A 17277-nucleotide genomic window follows, 5' to 3' on the forward strand; every position below is an offset into this window, starting at 1 on the left:
AGAGCTAAAGTGGAGATTAAGGCTTCGTTTGGGATAGCTTTCATATTGCTTTATAAAATAATGTTTTAGTACATTAAAATTTTTTTTTTTTTGTTTATTAAAACTCTGTTTTATAAAGTATTAAGAAAGTTGTCCCAAACAAAGCCTAAGTTATACTTTATGAGCTTGAAAAGAGTTCATGCGCATGGATGAGATATTAAATAGGTGCTCCATTAGAGATTGTTTTAAGTGTAATAACTACCATTAAATATGACATTTTTGGCGTTGGTAACAATTCATTAAAAGTCATGAAACAATATTTTGATGGTTCTAAATGATTTTTCTAATGGCAAATGCCAAATATGTATGCAAATTACATGTGTTAGCCCTTTAAACATTGTACATGTGGCAATTTATACATGATCATGTTAAATATGGCATATACATGTTAAAATATTACTATTTGCATGTTCATATAATGAAAGTTTTGATGTGATAGATGTTAAAGTATACTATGTGTCACAACCCAACTTGATAAGACCCACAAACTAGATAGGTTATATCGTGTTGGTTCTCAACAAGCGAACCCTAGGATCTAAGTTTTGAAAACATTTTAGCTTTTTCTATCCAATTTTAATTTTAAAACAAAAAACTACGGAGCTACTAATAGCTGTCAATATATCAAAAATAAACTCATCCATAAAATTCTCTTTTTATTTATCATCAAAATATATGTATAATAATTACACTATAATACATGATAGAGACTAGAATGCATAACATAACAGATTAGATAATTAGCCATTAATGTACAAAAATATAAAAAAGGACATGCCTATATAGACTCAGACCATATCTTAAAATTGCTACTTAACTGGCTATTTTCCTTTCTCAAACCATAAAAACAAAATGCAAAATAATTGTGAGCTAACATAGCTCAGTAGGCCACATTTATAGTTCTAAATTTTTAAATAATTTAGTCATCAAATGTACAACTAAATTTAAAACAACTTGAAATCACTATATTGAACAGAATTATACTTACATTTATCAGAAAACTTATATAGCACTAGGAAAGTAACTAAACAATCACTTTGTATCTCAAAACAGAAAGTAACAAATTCTCCTCAAACCCTTATAGCCTCCCAATGTCAACAGAAAATATAACGTGCATATATCACTAGAATATGCCTGTAGGCATCAGAGCATAACTTCTTTCACTAACACCAGAATTCCTTAAGATCATGCATTTCAATCAATTAAGCACATAATTTATTTCATTGCAATGAGTAAAATATAAATAAATTCATTCTAAAACTTCACAAAATGCTATAACAGTAAGCAACTAAATTTACTATTGTATAAAATTTGCTATATACATTTCTATGTTATGTGATAGAAATGTACCCCTCAAACTTAAGGGAAAATTCTATAAGATGGTAGTGAGGCCTGCAATGCTTTATGGTGCTGAATGTTGGCCTTTAAAAGAGAAGCATAATACTAAGTTAAGTGTGGCAGAGATGAGGATGCTCAGGTGGATGAGTGGCTTTACCCTTAGAGATAGGATACGAAATGAGCATATACGTGAAAAGGTTGGAGTAGCTCCAGTAGAAGATAAGATTAGAGAAAGTCGCCTTAGATGGTTTGGTCACATAAAACGGCGGCCTTGCGATGACCCGGTTAGGAGAGTAGAGGTATTAGATTTGACTTATGTTAAGAAAGGTAGGGGTAGACCTAAAAAGACTTGGTTAGAAAATATTAGGAATGACCTTTCTTTATTAGATTTAAACGAGAATTTGACTTTTAATAGGACACAATGGAGAAAAAGGATTCATGTAGCCGACCCCACGTAGTGGGATAAAGGCTTGATGTTGTTGTTGTTGTTGTTGTATAAAATCTACGACTTTAGAATGCAACTAAATTATCAGACATTGTATAAAATACTATTATAATAGTTTAATTGTACTACATCATTATTTTTCAAATTAAAGGTTATTTTTTAATCAATTAAAATAGTAAAATCCCAAGTGTAAAATTTTCATAAAAATTCCTAAATGTTCAAAATCTCAGTCTCTATAATATGCAAAAAATTACATGATAAAAGTTTTGCAAATAATAAATTATCCACATTTTTTGCGAACAAATTATAATCTAAATTAGAAAATTTTAGAAATAAGCCTCCATTTTTATTCCCCTAAATAATGCATAGTTATTTGAAATGGCATAGCATGGTACACCAAAATAACAAGCATCATGATCACAAAAGAACTCCACTATGCTGCATTTCTGCCTTGACTTCTCCAAATAATATATTCATTGCCCACTTCATAAGAATGAATTCATGATCCTCACAAAAAAAACCAGAAGGCCATAATATCAATTAAAGTGAATTCAAAAGTTGGTGCTAACTGCATCGTGTTCTTCTGATCCCAAAAAAACCAAAAAACATATTTTCTCTAATGGTTTTGAAGGATCTCTATTCAAGAACACCAGTAATGAATGATCAATGCAAATTACATTCCAACAATTAATATATTCGTTAATGTAGATACAAATACAATAAACATGGACTCGCATTGAAAAGATCTAAATGCAGTAGGCTTCTGCATTCAAATTCAAATCAAAGAATCATGTATCAAATTAAAGCCTCATACATTAAAACTAAACAGATACACTGGGCATTTATATATATAAAGAAATTGAGCTTAATTGACCTGATATGATATATTTGAAACAGGACTGAAATCCAACAAAGCATTCCTTATGGAAATCCTATGATGAATATATCATCGCCTTTCATTTCATTTTAGTAGAGACTAACAAATACAAATCTCAGTATAAAAATGAATGGTGATAACATACTCATCATGTGGATTTCTACAAGGAAGTTCCTTTAGTTTTGTCCAGCAAAACTTTAGATATTGCCCATGGCTGCCTCAAAGATCCTTTGAAATGATCTTTTCATGGAAGAAATCAGTAGATTCGAGTCTATGAAGTCCCTCTCTGTTCCCATGACCAAAGTTAGCTTTCCCATGTAGCTCACAACTGCTATTGTAAGGTTCTGCATTCAATAAATTTCATTGTTAAGCTAATCATTTTGAATACATCCTCACCTAATATTTTTTCCAAATTTTAAGTTTAATTTGGTGAAACATCCCCTTTATGATATGGAGACGATAAAAATTTTGATACATTAAATATGAATCTATTTAAGCATGAATATTTATTATTATAAGAAATTACCTGAGGGACACCAACTACCATGAAGTAGAAGTTACTAATGGGATTGTTCGCCATCATCATTTTCTCCATGGGACCTGTCAAGTTGGAAATTGTTGCACTTGTATTCATCAATGTTCTATACATGAATTCAGCCGCCACCTGCATTTCAAATTTGAATAAGCCTTGAGCTAACTTCTACAGATATCATACAAACATTTCACTGCAGTTGTAAATGATTGTGCAATGTTTATTATAGGGTTCGTTTGGGATGGCTTTCTTATTGCTTCTTAAAGCAATTTTCTAGTACAAAAATTAAAAATTTTGTACTAGAAAGCTGCTTTAAGAAGCAGCAAGAAAGCCGTCCCAAAGGAAGCCATAATCTTGAGTCTTCACCACTCACATGAAGATAAACAACATATTTTACTATAACTGTATAGCAAATAATAATAAAGTCACAAATAAGATACATGTGAACCATAATTCTATCTAAACATACATGTTCTTGCAAAGTAAAATTACAGTGTATCAACTTTAAGGAAACGAAATAATTATAAAGCACTAGAAAAAATGTCTAAATAGGCTTCTGCAGCAGAAATTAAGATGGCAATGATGTATAAACACGTATCTTTCAATGCATGATTCAGTCTACATAAGACATGCACAGAAAGAAAGCTTTGTTTAGGCAAGAACTTATATTCCTTGTAATAATTCAACAATTTTCATACAACCATCACTTACTATTTAACTAATCCAAACAGTAATCAAATAAACTCAGAGATTAAGTAATTACCTCTGACCCTCTATGCTTCCTCATTAACTCTAGAATCCTCCCAGTTAAATAAACTCCAAGTGACTTCTTCTTTGCCCTAATGATCTGCCTCCCTTTGAGAACAAAAGTTAAAGGATCAACCTTTTCAGCATCCTTGCAGCTGGGAACAGAAACATGAATAAACCCAAATTGATTGCCCCATGGGCTCTTTGCTCCTGGTTTCTTCATTTCATGCAAGCTCTGGTAGCCATTAACATTCCGGGTGTTGAGTAGCAGTAAAGCAGTCACCTTTCCCATACCCACTCTACTACTGCAGGCAACATCACCGTTTACAGCTCTCATGTAAAGTTGAATTCCATAAAATATTACTCCACTTATAACATCATTTATTGTCTGCAAAATATACAGCAAATACGTTCATTTTTCATGTCAGAGGCCCACATCATCAAGGATATAAAGTAATTTACAAAAAGTGCGGTATGTAATTTATGACTGTAATAAATTCCTGACAGAAGCAATAAAACATTATTTACTTCACCTCATCGTCAAGTTGTCACATCACTGTAGATAAATTGCTGAAAGGCTAAATAACAGTTGGCATACTTTAATAGCACATGTGATTTAGATTTTTCTTCTGGATGTTATTATCTTAGTAACAGTAATGTCTTATGTTTTATAAAATTTGAAAAAAAAAAAATTCTTTACTATAGAGAAAGAAGTTGTCTGTACGTATGCTCTTCATGGCCATAAAAAGATGAAGATAATAACTATTTCTGCAAAATTGCGCTATAAAGCTATCTTTAATCACAAATAGTACTTAGCATTGCAATAAAAAATCACAAAAGGTAAAAAGACATGAGCAACATTGAAGAACTATCACGAATAAATTCGTTTGCAATTGGTGTTAAGGTAATTTGCTATGAAGTGTCCTGTTGCGTCATGATTCGAGCGCATGTAATAATTGTTTGGTGACATCAAGTTAAGATTGTTGTTTGCAATGATGTTAGAATTAGGGTTGTTTGATTAAAAAATGCAAGGGCACTCATATTAGTTGATTGAATGATTAAAAAAAATATTATTGATACATCAGCATAAAATGATAAAATTTATCTAATTTAGCATAAATTTTGATGTAATTTTTAGAGCTCCAAGAGTCAAAGTATTCAAGTATTTGAGCAAAAAAATTTAGGGATTAACTAGGGGATCATTTAAATACAAATTCAAATAAATTTATAGTCAAAACAAGTACATTCATGAGATGATTGCGATGAGTTGAAACAAGTGAATTCATAAGATGATTGGCATGCGTCCAATATTGCTTAAATATGCGTTCATGAAGATATTGAGTTTGTCCAAAATGACTATATATATAAAAAGATTTAAGGCGATATTTTGAAACTGCTCAATGGAGTATCTATATTTTTTGCAGAATTGTTAAAAGGATTTACTCTATAAATCTATAAATAGTTTTTATTTTTATATATTCAATGAAAAAATCTTTGTCAAAGACCGACATACAACTTATGTTAGCCACTGTCATCCAACACTTGTCTTCTTCTCTCTTATAAAGAAAGCGACCAAGTCAATTGACTATTGACATCTAACATCAGATGTTTCCATCGACCATTACTTGACAATTGCCAAATATTGATGCTTGAAACCCTCAGCAACCGACATCTAACTCTTGTCTTGGCAGTAATTTGACCTACCCTCCTACTAGGAGAATAATAAAGTTGATCATTAATCTATACCGTACCTCTGATGTTCTTGTCAATTGTCATCTAATGTCAACTAAAGATCCATTCTTGATGCTCATTGTTCTCATTGCACGATCACCTTCTATTAGGATAAAGAATAACCCAGACGTTGATCATCATCATTTTTCTATTTTCCTAGTCAATTGTTCAACTCTTACTAACGACCGACATCCAAATTTCGTTAGCCACCAAATACTACTCGCATCTTTTCCTTGTTGCCCAATATCCCCTCATATCAAGAGAACAAGAAAGTTGATCACCCATAATTGCCCAACTTATAATGTTCCCCATCAATTGTGTTAGTGCATTGGTCCAAGTTTTAGTTATGCTTTGTATGACATCACACCTATGTTAAAGCTTATAAATAGGCATTGTAGATTGTTGTGATGAGATGTCCTGTAATATGCCTAATGAATAAAAGGAATATAAAATTCTATTAGCTCTCTCCCTCTCCTCCCTTCTCTCTCTCTCCTGCAAGAAGGCTCAAGAAGCTCAATCTTCCGCATTCAAGAAACAACAAATTGTTGTCTAATGTTGGCCAAACATAGATATCCAAAATCTATCCATCTAATATCTAATCAACAGATCTCCCCTCCTATAAGAAGATTGGCTAGGTTGACTAGCTACATAGCTCATCTTTCAATGTTCTTTATCAGTCGATGCTTGCCTCTCAAGCTCATTGTGTTAGATTGGATTGGTTGATTTTTTGAAAGAAAATTATGAAACAAAAAAGTGTGCATCCAGCTCACCTACTTTTTTTGGACTTTCTTAAACTAACGAAGTTGACCGTCAATCATTGCTATACTTATAACATTTCCTATAAATTATTGTCAGATGTTTGTTGAAGACTAATATTGAATGTCTAATGTCAATTAAACTCCAATATGCATGTCTGCCTTCATGATTGCCGAATCTCCCTCCAATAAAGTAAACAACAAAGTAGACTACCCACTATCATTCAACTTCTCACATTCTTTGTCAATTGTTGATCACCTCTCCTTTGATCTGGAGAATGACCAAGTTGACACTTGATAAGTAAGTGTTGCCACCAACTTTTGATGCTCTTCTTGCCAATCGCATTGTCTCCCCTCATATCAGGAGAATGACCATGCCAACCCCCACTACCACATTATTTTTGACATTCCATATTGATCGTCATCCAACACTTAACCAACAACAGATGTTTAAAAAAGCACATCTTACCAGTTGCTTAATCATCGACCATGTTAAGCCATCCACTTATTACCACAAGAAGAGATTACGTTTATAGTTCATATTACCATATTTTATAAATATTTTCACTAGGTATAAGGAAAATTGCCCTTTATAATTCTTGGCTCATACTAATAGAATAATTTTAACTATCCAAAATCCAATTGTTTTTTCCATTCATAGATTTTTGATGTCGAAATATGCATCTCCTGTTTATGGATCCCCACTTATTTGTGTGAGCAAAATTTTTATGAAATGTTGAGACTATAAACTCCCTCTACCGCTATAAACATTCGAAAACACAACAAATATTATCAGTTTCTTACGAGTATAAAGTAATTTCTTAATCTTAAATATTATATAAATAGTTAAAACAATTTGTTGACTAAATAATTCAATAAAAAGTTAAACCTACAAAAATGCTTTTCTTTCATACTAATGATTTAGCCATTAAAATATTCATGTCAAATAATCACATAAAAAATGAAAAAAAAAAAAAAACTATATGTTGAACTAGCATTTTTTATAGTTTAGTAATTAGTATGTAGTGTTGACTTTTTGGGAGGACAAAACATTATTTTCCTAAAAAGCTACCTAAATCACGATTAACAACGAGTTAAATTTAAGCAAGTTTTGCTTGAATAAAATCTAGAAATAACGAGTTCAATTTGACTCATATTCAGCTTGAAATCAATTTAATTTCTATTCAAGTCGACAACACTCGAATTTATTTGATTTTGGCTTGGCTCAAAACTAATTAATCTCGAGTTGCTTTGAATTTGCATGAAAATAAAAATTAGGAAGAAGGAATTAAACCAAATACACCAACCATACTTCTATTCATGCTATATTAAATACATATGAACTACAATGATTTTGAGCATAGTTGTAATAGCAATCAAAATCAAAGCTGATGGTCAGTGGCCACATCATTAATGATGATGATGTGATTTTGTAATTTATTGTAATTGTTGAAGAAGATTATGGCTGCAATCACTTCACTATCAAAAATAAATTCTTAAGTCTATCATGGTCCCCGACTCACCTAACAATTTGCGCATAATAATAAAAAGTGTACTTAGCTATCAAATCCAGCCATTAGGTGTTGGATGGGAAGGAAATCAATTAGGAAAGAAGAAAGCTATTCTTCAGCATGAAAATTATGGGCTAACTATTTATCGATAAATACAAAATACAATGAAATTGGTTTCGCATTTTTCACAGATTAAAGTAACTGTGAGGGTAAATTTATCATTTCAGCACTGCCCTAAAAGACATTTCCTTTATGAAAACATTTACTACTGGTTTATTTCACTAACAAACGTATGCTTGCAAATAACGGATGGTGAATGGTGTTAGTATACTGTAAACTTTTATTGTAAGTTTTCACGCAAATAAGAACTGTGATTGTTGTATGTTGAAAGATTTGTAACTGTGGTTGAAGTACCGTAGTTCGGTGATGGTGGCTGAAAATTTTAGTTGGATGATGATAGTTGGAGGTTTATAGTTGGACAATAGTGATTAGAGGGTCATAGCCGGGCAACAATGACCTAAGGATAGTAATCTAACACTGATGATGGTGGTCAGATGGTTGTAGTCGGACATCAATAATGAGATGCCATAGTGGGAAGATAACGATGATATTTGGATGATTGTAGTCAAGTGACGGTGGTTGGAAAACTGTAGTGGGGGACGGTGGTTGGACGATCGTAGTTTGGCAACAATGACAGTGGTCAGACATTTGTGATTAGGATATCATAGTCATGTTTGTTGGATGATGATAAGGCAATAGTTCGATGGTCATGATTAAGACATAGTTAAATAGCAACGGTTCGATGATGGTGGATGGATGATTGTTCAATGAAGCTATGAGATTATTAAAGACTTTAAGCTTTTTTGGATATCAAGCCAATGGTTTAAGTTCCCCTTCATATAAAGAGTAGGGGTCTATTTATAATTTTTGAGAGTATATTTATCAATAAATATAGCCGACAATTGGGCGATCATATTGATTACTTCATAATATACACTACTTTCATAATCTATGTTTTAATGATGTCATAATTAAACAAATTTGAGCTTGTTGGATTCGTATCTTCAAGATGCTCGATTTGACCATTAGCATGAAGTATTTAGATATTATTTGGTCATCTAATTAATGTCCCTAAAATTTTAATTATACATTAAGTATTTGCTTTGGCCTAAGTGTGATTAATTAAGTTGCTTTTAGAATTTCTAAATAAAAGATCTGTCAAAATTTTAGCTGTTTCAATATTTTATTCAAAACTTTCTAATATGGTTAATAATTACGGTTAAAGATATAATCTTAATAACATGTCCAAATGAATGTTTATAAATCAAAATTGCAGTGATAATTAAACTCTAATAAGTCATTATAATTTCTCACTTACCCCTCCGAGTTTATCCTTCACCTTCCTCGCATCCTCCAGTGAAAACACCACTTTCGAGATAATCAACGGCCTGAACTCCACCCCTGCTTCGCCGGACCTCACCGGAGTCCGATCGTCCTCAATCAAAGTGCTCTTCATCAGCCCCCAAGCGAAATCCGTCACAGTATTAAGTCCGATTTCCACGGCCCGCACCGCCGAGCGGCAACATTGCATTAAAGTTCCAGCCTTCACGGGCGTCGGATTCTGCCGGCGGACGGGGAATGTGAGAGGAAGCGAGGGATCGTCCGCCCGCTTCAAGCAAGAGAAAAGGGCTCCCATTAGAGAAAAACCATCGCCGAGCGCGTGGTGCAGCTTGAAGACGGCGGTTCCGGCGGTAGAGCGCGTCGGATATTTGAGGAGGTGAAGCTCCCATAATGGTCGGGATGTTGGAAGACGATCTATGGCGAGTTTTGTGACATATTCTTCGATGAATTTGTCGTAGAAATCGAAGCCAGAGGGGAAAATTGGCGTTTTGATATGGTCTTCAAGGTTTACCGTCACCTTCTTCCAGTGTTGTATTCCCTTCTCATCTTTCACCTGTTTTTTTTTTTTAAATAAATATTATTGATATTAAACAATTACCTCTATATAAATAATAAACAGAAAAATACTTAATATTATATCATTAAAAATAATATCTATTTTTAATATTATATAGAAGCACAACGTTATTCTTAAAAAAAAAAACATAAATATTCTCCTAAAGCCTTTATGATTTTACATATTCAATAATATTTTTTAAATATAATTATGAATATTTTATCTATGATAATTATTGATAACATAAAAAAAGATTCATATAGTAGACCTCACATATTAAAATAAATGCTTGATATTATTATTATTATTGATTAATATTGATATGAAAATCACCCATAAATATTTTATAAATATATGATTTTAAAGGGTCACATCTATATCTTAGCATTTATTAGTTTGAAACTATGTGGTTCACAGTTAAAATGAGTGCAATTAATGCTCATTATATTAAAATGGGTTGTTATAAGTCATTGTTAGATTATCATTCTAGATATGGTTTGATACATGATAGTCAATTTTGCATTAATTAGTAAAGATAATAATTGAGGCCATTGACTTTTAATGTCTCTAATAATTATGTAAATTATACAATTTTTTCTTAAATTTAAGATAAATATTTTTTAAATCGGGTGTGCGGCCGAGTGTTCGACGGAAGAAATTCCTCCCATCTCATTCGGGCTCGAATCCCTTAACAATCCAAAAAAAATTAAGATAAATATTTTCACTTTTATTTTATTTTTTTAAGATGAATGATAACTTACAAAATATATAGTTCAAATTCATAATTTTGTTAAAATAAATTCTCTTACCACTCTCTCACACATAAAATCATATTTACATATATATATTAAAGATCAAAATGGCCTTTTTTTGTGACGAGGAAGCACTGTTCTTAGGCCAGTGAAAACTCCGGTCGACCTAGCATGCAACCCACACCAATTTACACGGGCCAACACTTAAGATTTTCACTGCTTGCCAAGGGATTCGAATCAGGGACCTGGGCTTTGCTCAGCCAGCTCTTCACCATCCGGACAAACAGTGGTGGGTCAAAATGGTCTTTAATATGGCTTGGCTTAGAACAGCTTTTGTCAACAGCATTTTCGGTACTTTAATAAAAATTTTGTGCCATAAAGCTGTCATAGAAAATAGAAAGAAGCTGTCCTAATTGAAGCCTATGTAAAAGTGTCAATTTATATAGATTTTGTTTGGAATGATTTTATCGTTTTTTAAAGTAACTTTCTAGTAAAAAATTAAATTTTTTTAACAGAAAATTACTTTAAGAAGCATTAATAAGTCATGCCAAATAAAAACTTAGTATATCAACTCTTTAAATAGGAACTAAATTAATGCTTCTATGATATCAATTGAATCCTTATTTTTTTTTTAAAATGAAACTAAAATGAGACCTTAAAAAAATCAAATACTATTTTGATCATCTGTAACAAGTCAGAGGACCTTTTGATCTTTACCTAATATATATATATATATATATATATAAATAAAGAGATGAATATATTCCTTATTTTTTATTTTCTAATATTATATAATATATCAAGTACCATGTATGGAAAGACCGAGATATGGGGGTGATGATAAAGGCCAGTACGCTCTATCTTTATACTTTTATGCACCAATAGGTCCATCATTTTATGAAAAAATAAAATAAAAAATTAAAAAAATAAAGTCCATTTATGCAATGTTTCTATACAAGTAATGTTCCCAAAATTAAAAATTGTTTCCTTAAAAATTTTCTCATCAATAAGACATATTTCACTATTTTCCAAAATTAATTTATAAAAAAAAAAATATAATTTTCATTAAAATTTTCAATTAAAAAAGCCACTATATTTATTTTTTATACATTAATCAACATATTTTCAACTCATGTGCAATTATTAAAAAAATTAATAATTCATTTCAATAGCAAAAAATAATTTGGTGAGCCAATCCTTAGAATCTCACATCAACCGAGTCGCAATTCAATTCTTCAATTTTAATATAGCGAGTTAATGAACAATGTACATATGTCCTTGCACTTGTTTCAATGCTCATGGTTGACTAACCTTACGTTATTATTGTTTGGAGTAATTAGCTTTTGTATTACTCAATTTAGTTTCTTAAAAAATAAATTAATTTCATTTTATTATTTAACTAATTAATTCATAGGATAGGATTTGATAATTTATGCATGTCATAAAATTTATATGGAAGTTCATATAGAGAAGATATAAATTTATTTATTTTATTCAGGAATTGGGCATTAGCATTAATACTCTTAAATATGCGTATTTTTTAAGTGAATTTAATTATCAAAATTTAAAACATTATCACGTGTAATATCAAAAATAGAAAAAAAAAAGAGATATTGTCGCAGGAGGAATAATACAAAAAAATTTAGTATAAAGAAATCGATAAAAAAAGAATTTTGATAATATTTAACTTTTTATTTTCATTATTTTTTAATGTAAACATTATATCTTAAAATAAAGAAAGTTATCACATATATTCTCATTATCCATATTCGAAAATTTATTACTTTGATTTAGATATTGATTATGGCTCATTAGTTTGCATTAAACGAGAAATATGATTTAAAAAAAAAATTTTAATTTATTTTATTTTATATGTGAGAAAGATTGATTTTTTAAACTTTAAGATATTTGAAATGAAAGTTAAAAATTAATTTAAATCCATATAACAAATATCGATAAATTTTCATTTCAGATAAAAAATTTATTCGCAAATAAGAATAAAATAAAATAAATAAATAAGATTGGCGAAGAAGAACTTGCCAATGATGAGAGGAGAAATCGGAGCTAACAGGGCAGAAAGAGCTTTCTTCCACAGTACTCCATGAGCCCTGAGAATGCATCGAGCCGTCATCAGACTCACTAAGACAAGCGTAGAATGCTTACATTCAAAAGCCCGAGCTGGTTAGAAGTACTGTCCCGTCGGCTCACTCGGCTCATCTCCGGCCGCCACCGCCTCCATCTCCGGCGCCTTCGCAACCACCTTTCACCCTCAACTCCTCCATCACGATCTGTTGTTTTCTCAAATTGCCAGTGAGGTCAGTAGTCTAAATATTGGCAGCTAATAGTTATGCCTCTCAGGGTGCGTATATATATAAAAAGCAGATTTTCACATTTTTTACGACGGTAACAGTTCACAGCTGTTTCTAAAAATGTTCGGTTGTGTACAAAATACTTAATTTTTGTACCACTCAAATATATATAATAAAATTTAATAGCTTTAAGTTCTTTAGATATTAATTTATGTCATATAAAAAGGATTTATGTAAATATGTATTAGAATATATGTAGTTATACTCAATTTATCTAAAATTGTTAAAATTTTTATATTAATGATATAACACCTAATATCAAGCAATATAATATATAATATAATATATATATATATATATATATATTAAAATATATAAAAAGAACATTATATATATTAACATTTAGAAATATAAATAACAATTTTTTATAATTATCATATAATTTTTAAAGATATGAATTATATAAAAATCATTTTGTTATCATAACAATTATGTATAGAACAATACAATCAAAATATATTGATATGTTATTTGATGATTATGATATATATATAATATTATATAATAAGTTATATGAACTAATTAATGGACTTTATTAAATTCTAAAACTATAGCTTAAAAGAAGTGTAAAGATTATTGAAGGAGTGCCATATATAAGAAAAAATATTATGTGCGGACACTGAATAGCGTTCGGAGACCAATTAGAACTATCCATGTTATTTTTATGCTCGATACCGGTGGTCGGTATGGCTGTGTACCGAGTGACGTGGACCGTTCTGATTGGTCTCAAAACAGTCAAGAATAATTTCTTCATATATAAAGTATATATAGATATATTATTTGACTTAAAAAAAATTTTAAGGTACTGAAAAAGGCAAAATAGTAAATAAATTGAGGGGTGTGGAGAAAAGGCTGAGTTGGGTAGTTGAAAGGAGTAATAATGCCAGCGACGGGGAATTAAAGGAAGGAAAGGGACCGGTATGGATGATTTAATGCAAAATTCAAATTAAACTTAGTCACATGGCTAGTTTTTTTTTCTTTTGGAGTTCTTATTTCAGACAAGGTGTTTGGTGGGTGGTAGGTTCATGCGTTTATATGCCCGTTCTAGTTGAGAAATAATTTATCATAAAGCTTAGTTTTATCTGAAATATTCCTAGATATTTGTTAAATATATCAAAATTTTATTAAATTTTGTATTGTATTTATTTCCAAGTACATATAACTATTGTGATTTGATCTCTTTATAGTTCATATTTTTAAGGATGTTTAACAAATTTTCTTTGTATAAGATAGAGTCTAAGGTTTCATTTTGATACGCCATGTAAAAATTATCTTGATCGGACGCGAATCTCGAGAGAAAAAGCTAGTTGGAAACTTTAAAATTTAATTTCGGGAGCATCCAAACTCTGATTTCAGTATTTCTCTACCGCCGCGAATATTCCAGGACGCAACACATTTGAAATAATTTTTTACTGTTTTTTAAACAGATTTCTAATACAAAAAGTTTTATATAAATTTTTTTGGGCTAGAAATTTTTGTATTAGAAAACTGTTTTAGAAAGCAGTAAGAAAATCGTCCAATCTTAGAAGGTCACTTGTCGAAGTTATTTTCTAGAGCTCAGCAAATCTAACTATCTAAGTGAAATGGCTAGGTGACTTTTGAGTAGTTAATTCATTCATCCATTAAGAATTACTATTTGTACTCCATGTGATCATTAAATAAGCTATAGGTGTTTGGGACGGCTTTCTTTCTGTTTCTTAAAGTAGCTTCCTAGTACAAAAATTTTAATTTTGATACTAAGAAGTTGCTTTAAGAAGCAACAAGAAAGCCGCCCCAAACGAAGCCATAATCTAGTTAAGCTCATTCATTTTACAACAAGCACTTGTTGAGTCATATAACATATAATTTTACTTCAATTGTATAAATGTATTATTGCATGTACAATTATGCATCGACCTCGGCCTATAAATAAGAGGCGAGATGGTGATTCTGGTACATTCAATCATTTGCATAAGTTTTGCATTTTAGGCAATCTACTCAAATACCATAATTTTATGTACTTTTTTTTTCTCTCTAGCTTAATTTATTTGTGTTACTAAGGCTTCATTTGGGATGATTTTCTTTCTGCTTCTTAAAGCAACTATTTATTAAAAAAATTAATTTTTTTATTAAAAAGCTGCTTTAAGAAGCATAAAAAAAGTCGTTCCAAACAAAACATAAAGCTCTTGTGTTACTCACCGATAAATTTAAATGCAAAAATTGGCTTTGACATCATCTTGAATGAAATTTGATCATAATATTCTAATTAAAAATGTTCCCATAACCTTTAAATTATTTTAAAAAAACACATGAATTGATATTTGTCATATATTTTTTTCCGAAGAAATTTATTTATATTGGCAACTTCATTATTTATATTACCACCCCAAATCTCTTCATTTTATATAAATTAATACATTCAAATTATGTTATTTTATCTTCAAAATTATTGTAATTATCTTTTAATTTGTATTCCATGCAAAAAAAAGAGCAAAATAGTCTTTAAATTTTGATATAAAGTCTTTTCAAATTTTAATATTTAATCTTCAAGATAAGTTTAATCGTATTACTTAATTTATTTTTTTATAATTTTAAGTCTAAGATAAATAAATCAAATCAATAATTTCAAAATTTAAATATCACAAGTAGAAATTTTAAAATGATCCTAATTGGGGGATATGCATGAAACAGCTTTACACATTATATCTTCGCATTATCATGATATGTGGGGGGCAATATATGCTCGCCTTGGTTGGGCCCAATCTTGAAAAGTACATCTACAATTAACATATTTATAATTAGGCGTGCAACCGAGTCGAGTCGAGCTTGAGTTATGTCTGATTTGAGCGAGACATTGATTAATTAATTTAATTTGAGCTTAAACTTTATTCTACGAGTTCGAGCTGCCAGCCACGAGCTGCTTATTTATTATAAAAAGGAGAAAATGATTATGGTTCAAATAATTAGTATTGTTGCATTATGAAATATTCGTGGTGATAGTGAATATAAAATTTAACGTCTTAACTTTGTACGAAGATACAACACACAATTAGATAAAAAGAGAAGGTTGTAGCGTTTATAAGAGATACCAGAATTTTTACGTAAAAACTCCTAAAAAGGGGAAAAACCCACAAGGCTTGACCCAACTTGAATGAATTCACTAGTGTTTGTAGTCGATTACAAATGAGACCCTTCCTTGGGGGGAAGGCCCTGACTTGATGTAGTAATTATTCATCATATAAAGTGCATTACATGGTTGGAATTGGAATAATCAATTAACATGTTTTTTTGGTAGGCATGACCATAATCGGCGGGCAACGAAGGTCGGAAAGACCGTAGTTGGGTGACGGTGGTCGGAAGGATTGTAGTCAGCCGGTGACTGAGATCAAAAGGACCGTAATCGATGGATGATGCAGGTCAAAAAGACCGTGGTAGGGTGACGGTGGTCGGAAGGACCGTAGTCGGCGGGCAATGGAGGTTAGAAAAATCGTTGTTAGGCGACGAAGGTCGGAAAGATCGTAATCTGGCGATTGAGGTCGGAAGGACCATAGCTGGCGAGCGACAGGGGGTCAGAAAGATCGTAGTCGGGTGACAACCTTTGGAGAAATAATTACAAAATACTGAAAATATTCTAACAAATCGTATCAAATTATTGTGAGTTTGAAAATTCAAAATAATTAAATATTATGAAAAAAAAAAGAATTTTATGATAACTAACATATCATTTGTCACATGCTTCATTAGGGGTGTCAAAGATGTTGATATGATTGAGTTCAGATCTGACCCAATTTTGAATTGATCTGAATCCAACCTGTTTTATAGACAAGTTAAAAAGATAAACTCGAACTAGACCCAATAGCAACCTGAATGATCCGAACCAGACTTGTTTTGGTAAAAAAAAAAACAAAAAATTTAAAGAAAAAAGATATTAAATAGATTGTTTTCGGGTCCAAAGCAGGTTCACGGGTCAAACTAAACTTAACATAAATAGTAAACATATCAAAACAATTCAACCCGAACTCCACCCGTTTATTAGACGGGTCAACTAGAACCCAATTTTTTGGGATTTAATTCAAGTCGGTTCATTTATTGACACCACCGGAACCGAATTAGCTGATCCAGTCATTTATTGGCTCCCCTAAATTTCATTCTAATACAGTTTAATATAAAAAAAGGACAAAATATGTATTAGTTTACTTATATTTTTTGATATGATTTTAGTATTAGAATACACTTCGAAATAGAGCT

General features: G+C 30.9%; 1 protein-coding gene across 1 annotated transcript; it reads right to left on the minus strand.

The window, feature by feature from the left end:
- Positions 1-2475: 2475 nt before the first annotated feature.
- On the minus strand, positions 2476-10956 carry LOC110105924 (O-acyltransferase WSD1). The gene is made up of 5 exons (XM_020835613.2): positions 10906-10956; positions 9351-9926; positions 3992-4363; positions 3223-3360; positions 2476-3040 (listed from the first exon to the last, which is right to left on the minus strand). Exons 1-5 carry the CDS (start codon positions 10954-10956, stop codon positions 2894-2896), a joined length of 1284 nt encoding a protein of 427 aa, XP_020691272.2. The 3' UTR covers positions 2476-2893.
- Positions 10957-17277: the final 6321 nt, after the last annotated feature.

Source organism: Dendrobium catenatum, unplaced genomic scaffold (assembly GCF_001605985.2).
Source record: "Dendrobium catenatum unplaced genomic scaffold, ASM160598v2 fragScaff_scaffold_716, whole genome shotgun sequence".
Lineage (NCBI taxonomy): Eukaryota > Viridiplantae > Streptophyta > Magnoliopsida > Asparagales > Orchidaceae > Dendrobium > Dendrobium catenatum.

Bases quoted from the DNA above. Each gene is read 5' to 3' on its own strand.
- LOC110105924 (XM_020835613.2), bottom strand. From the start codon at position 10,956: ATGGTGAAGAGCTGGCTGAGCAAAGCCCAGGTCCCTGATTCGAATCCC. The intron at 4,364-9,350 runs GTAAGTGAGAAA...TATATTTTGCAG, and splicing joins TGAAGGATAAACTCGGAGGG to ACAATAAATGATGTTATAAG. The intron at 3,361-3,991 runs GTAATTACTTAA...TTTGAAATGCAG, and splicing joins GGAAGCATAGAGGGTCAGAG to GTGGCGGCTGAATTCATGTA.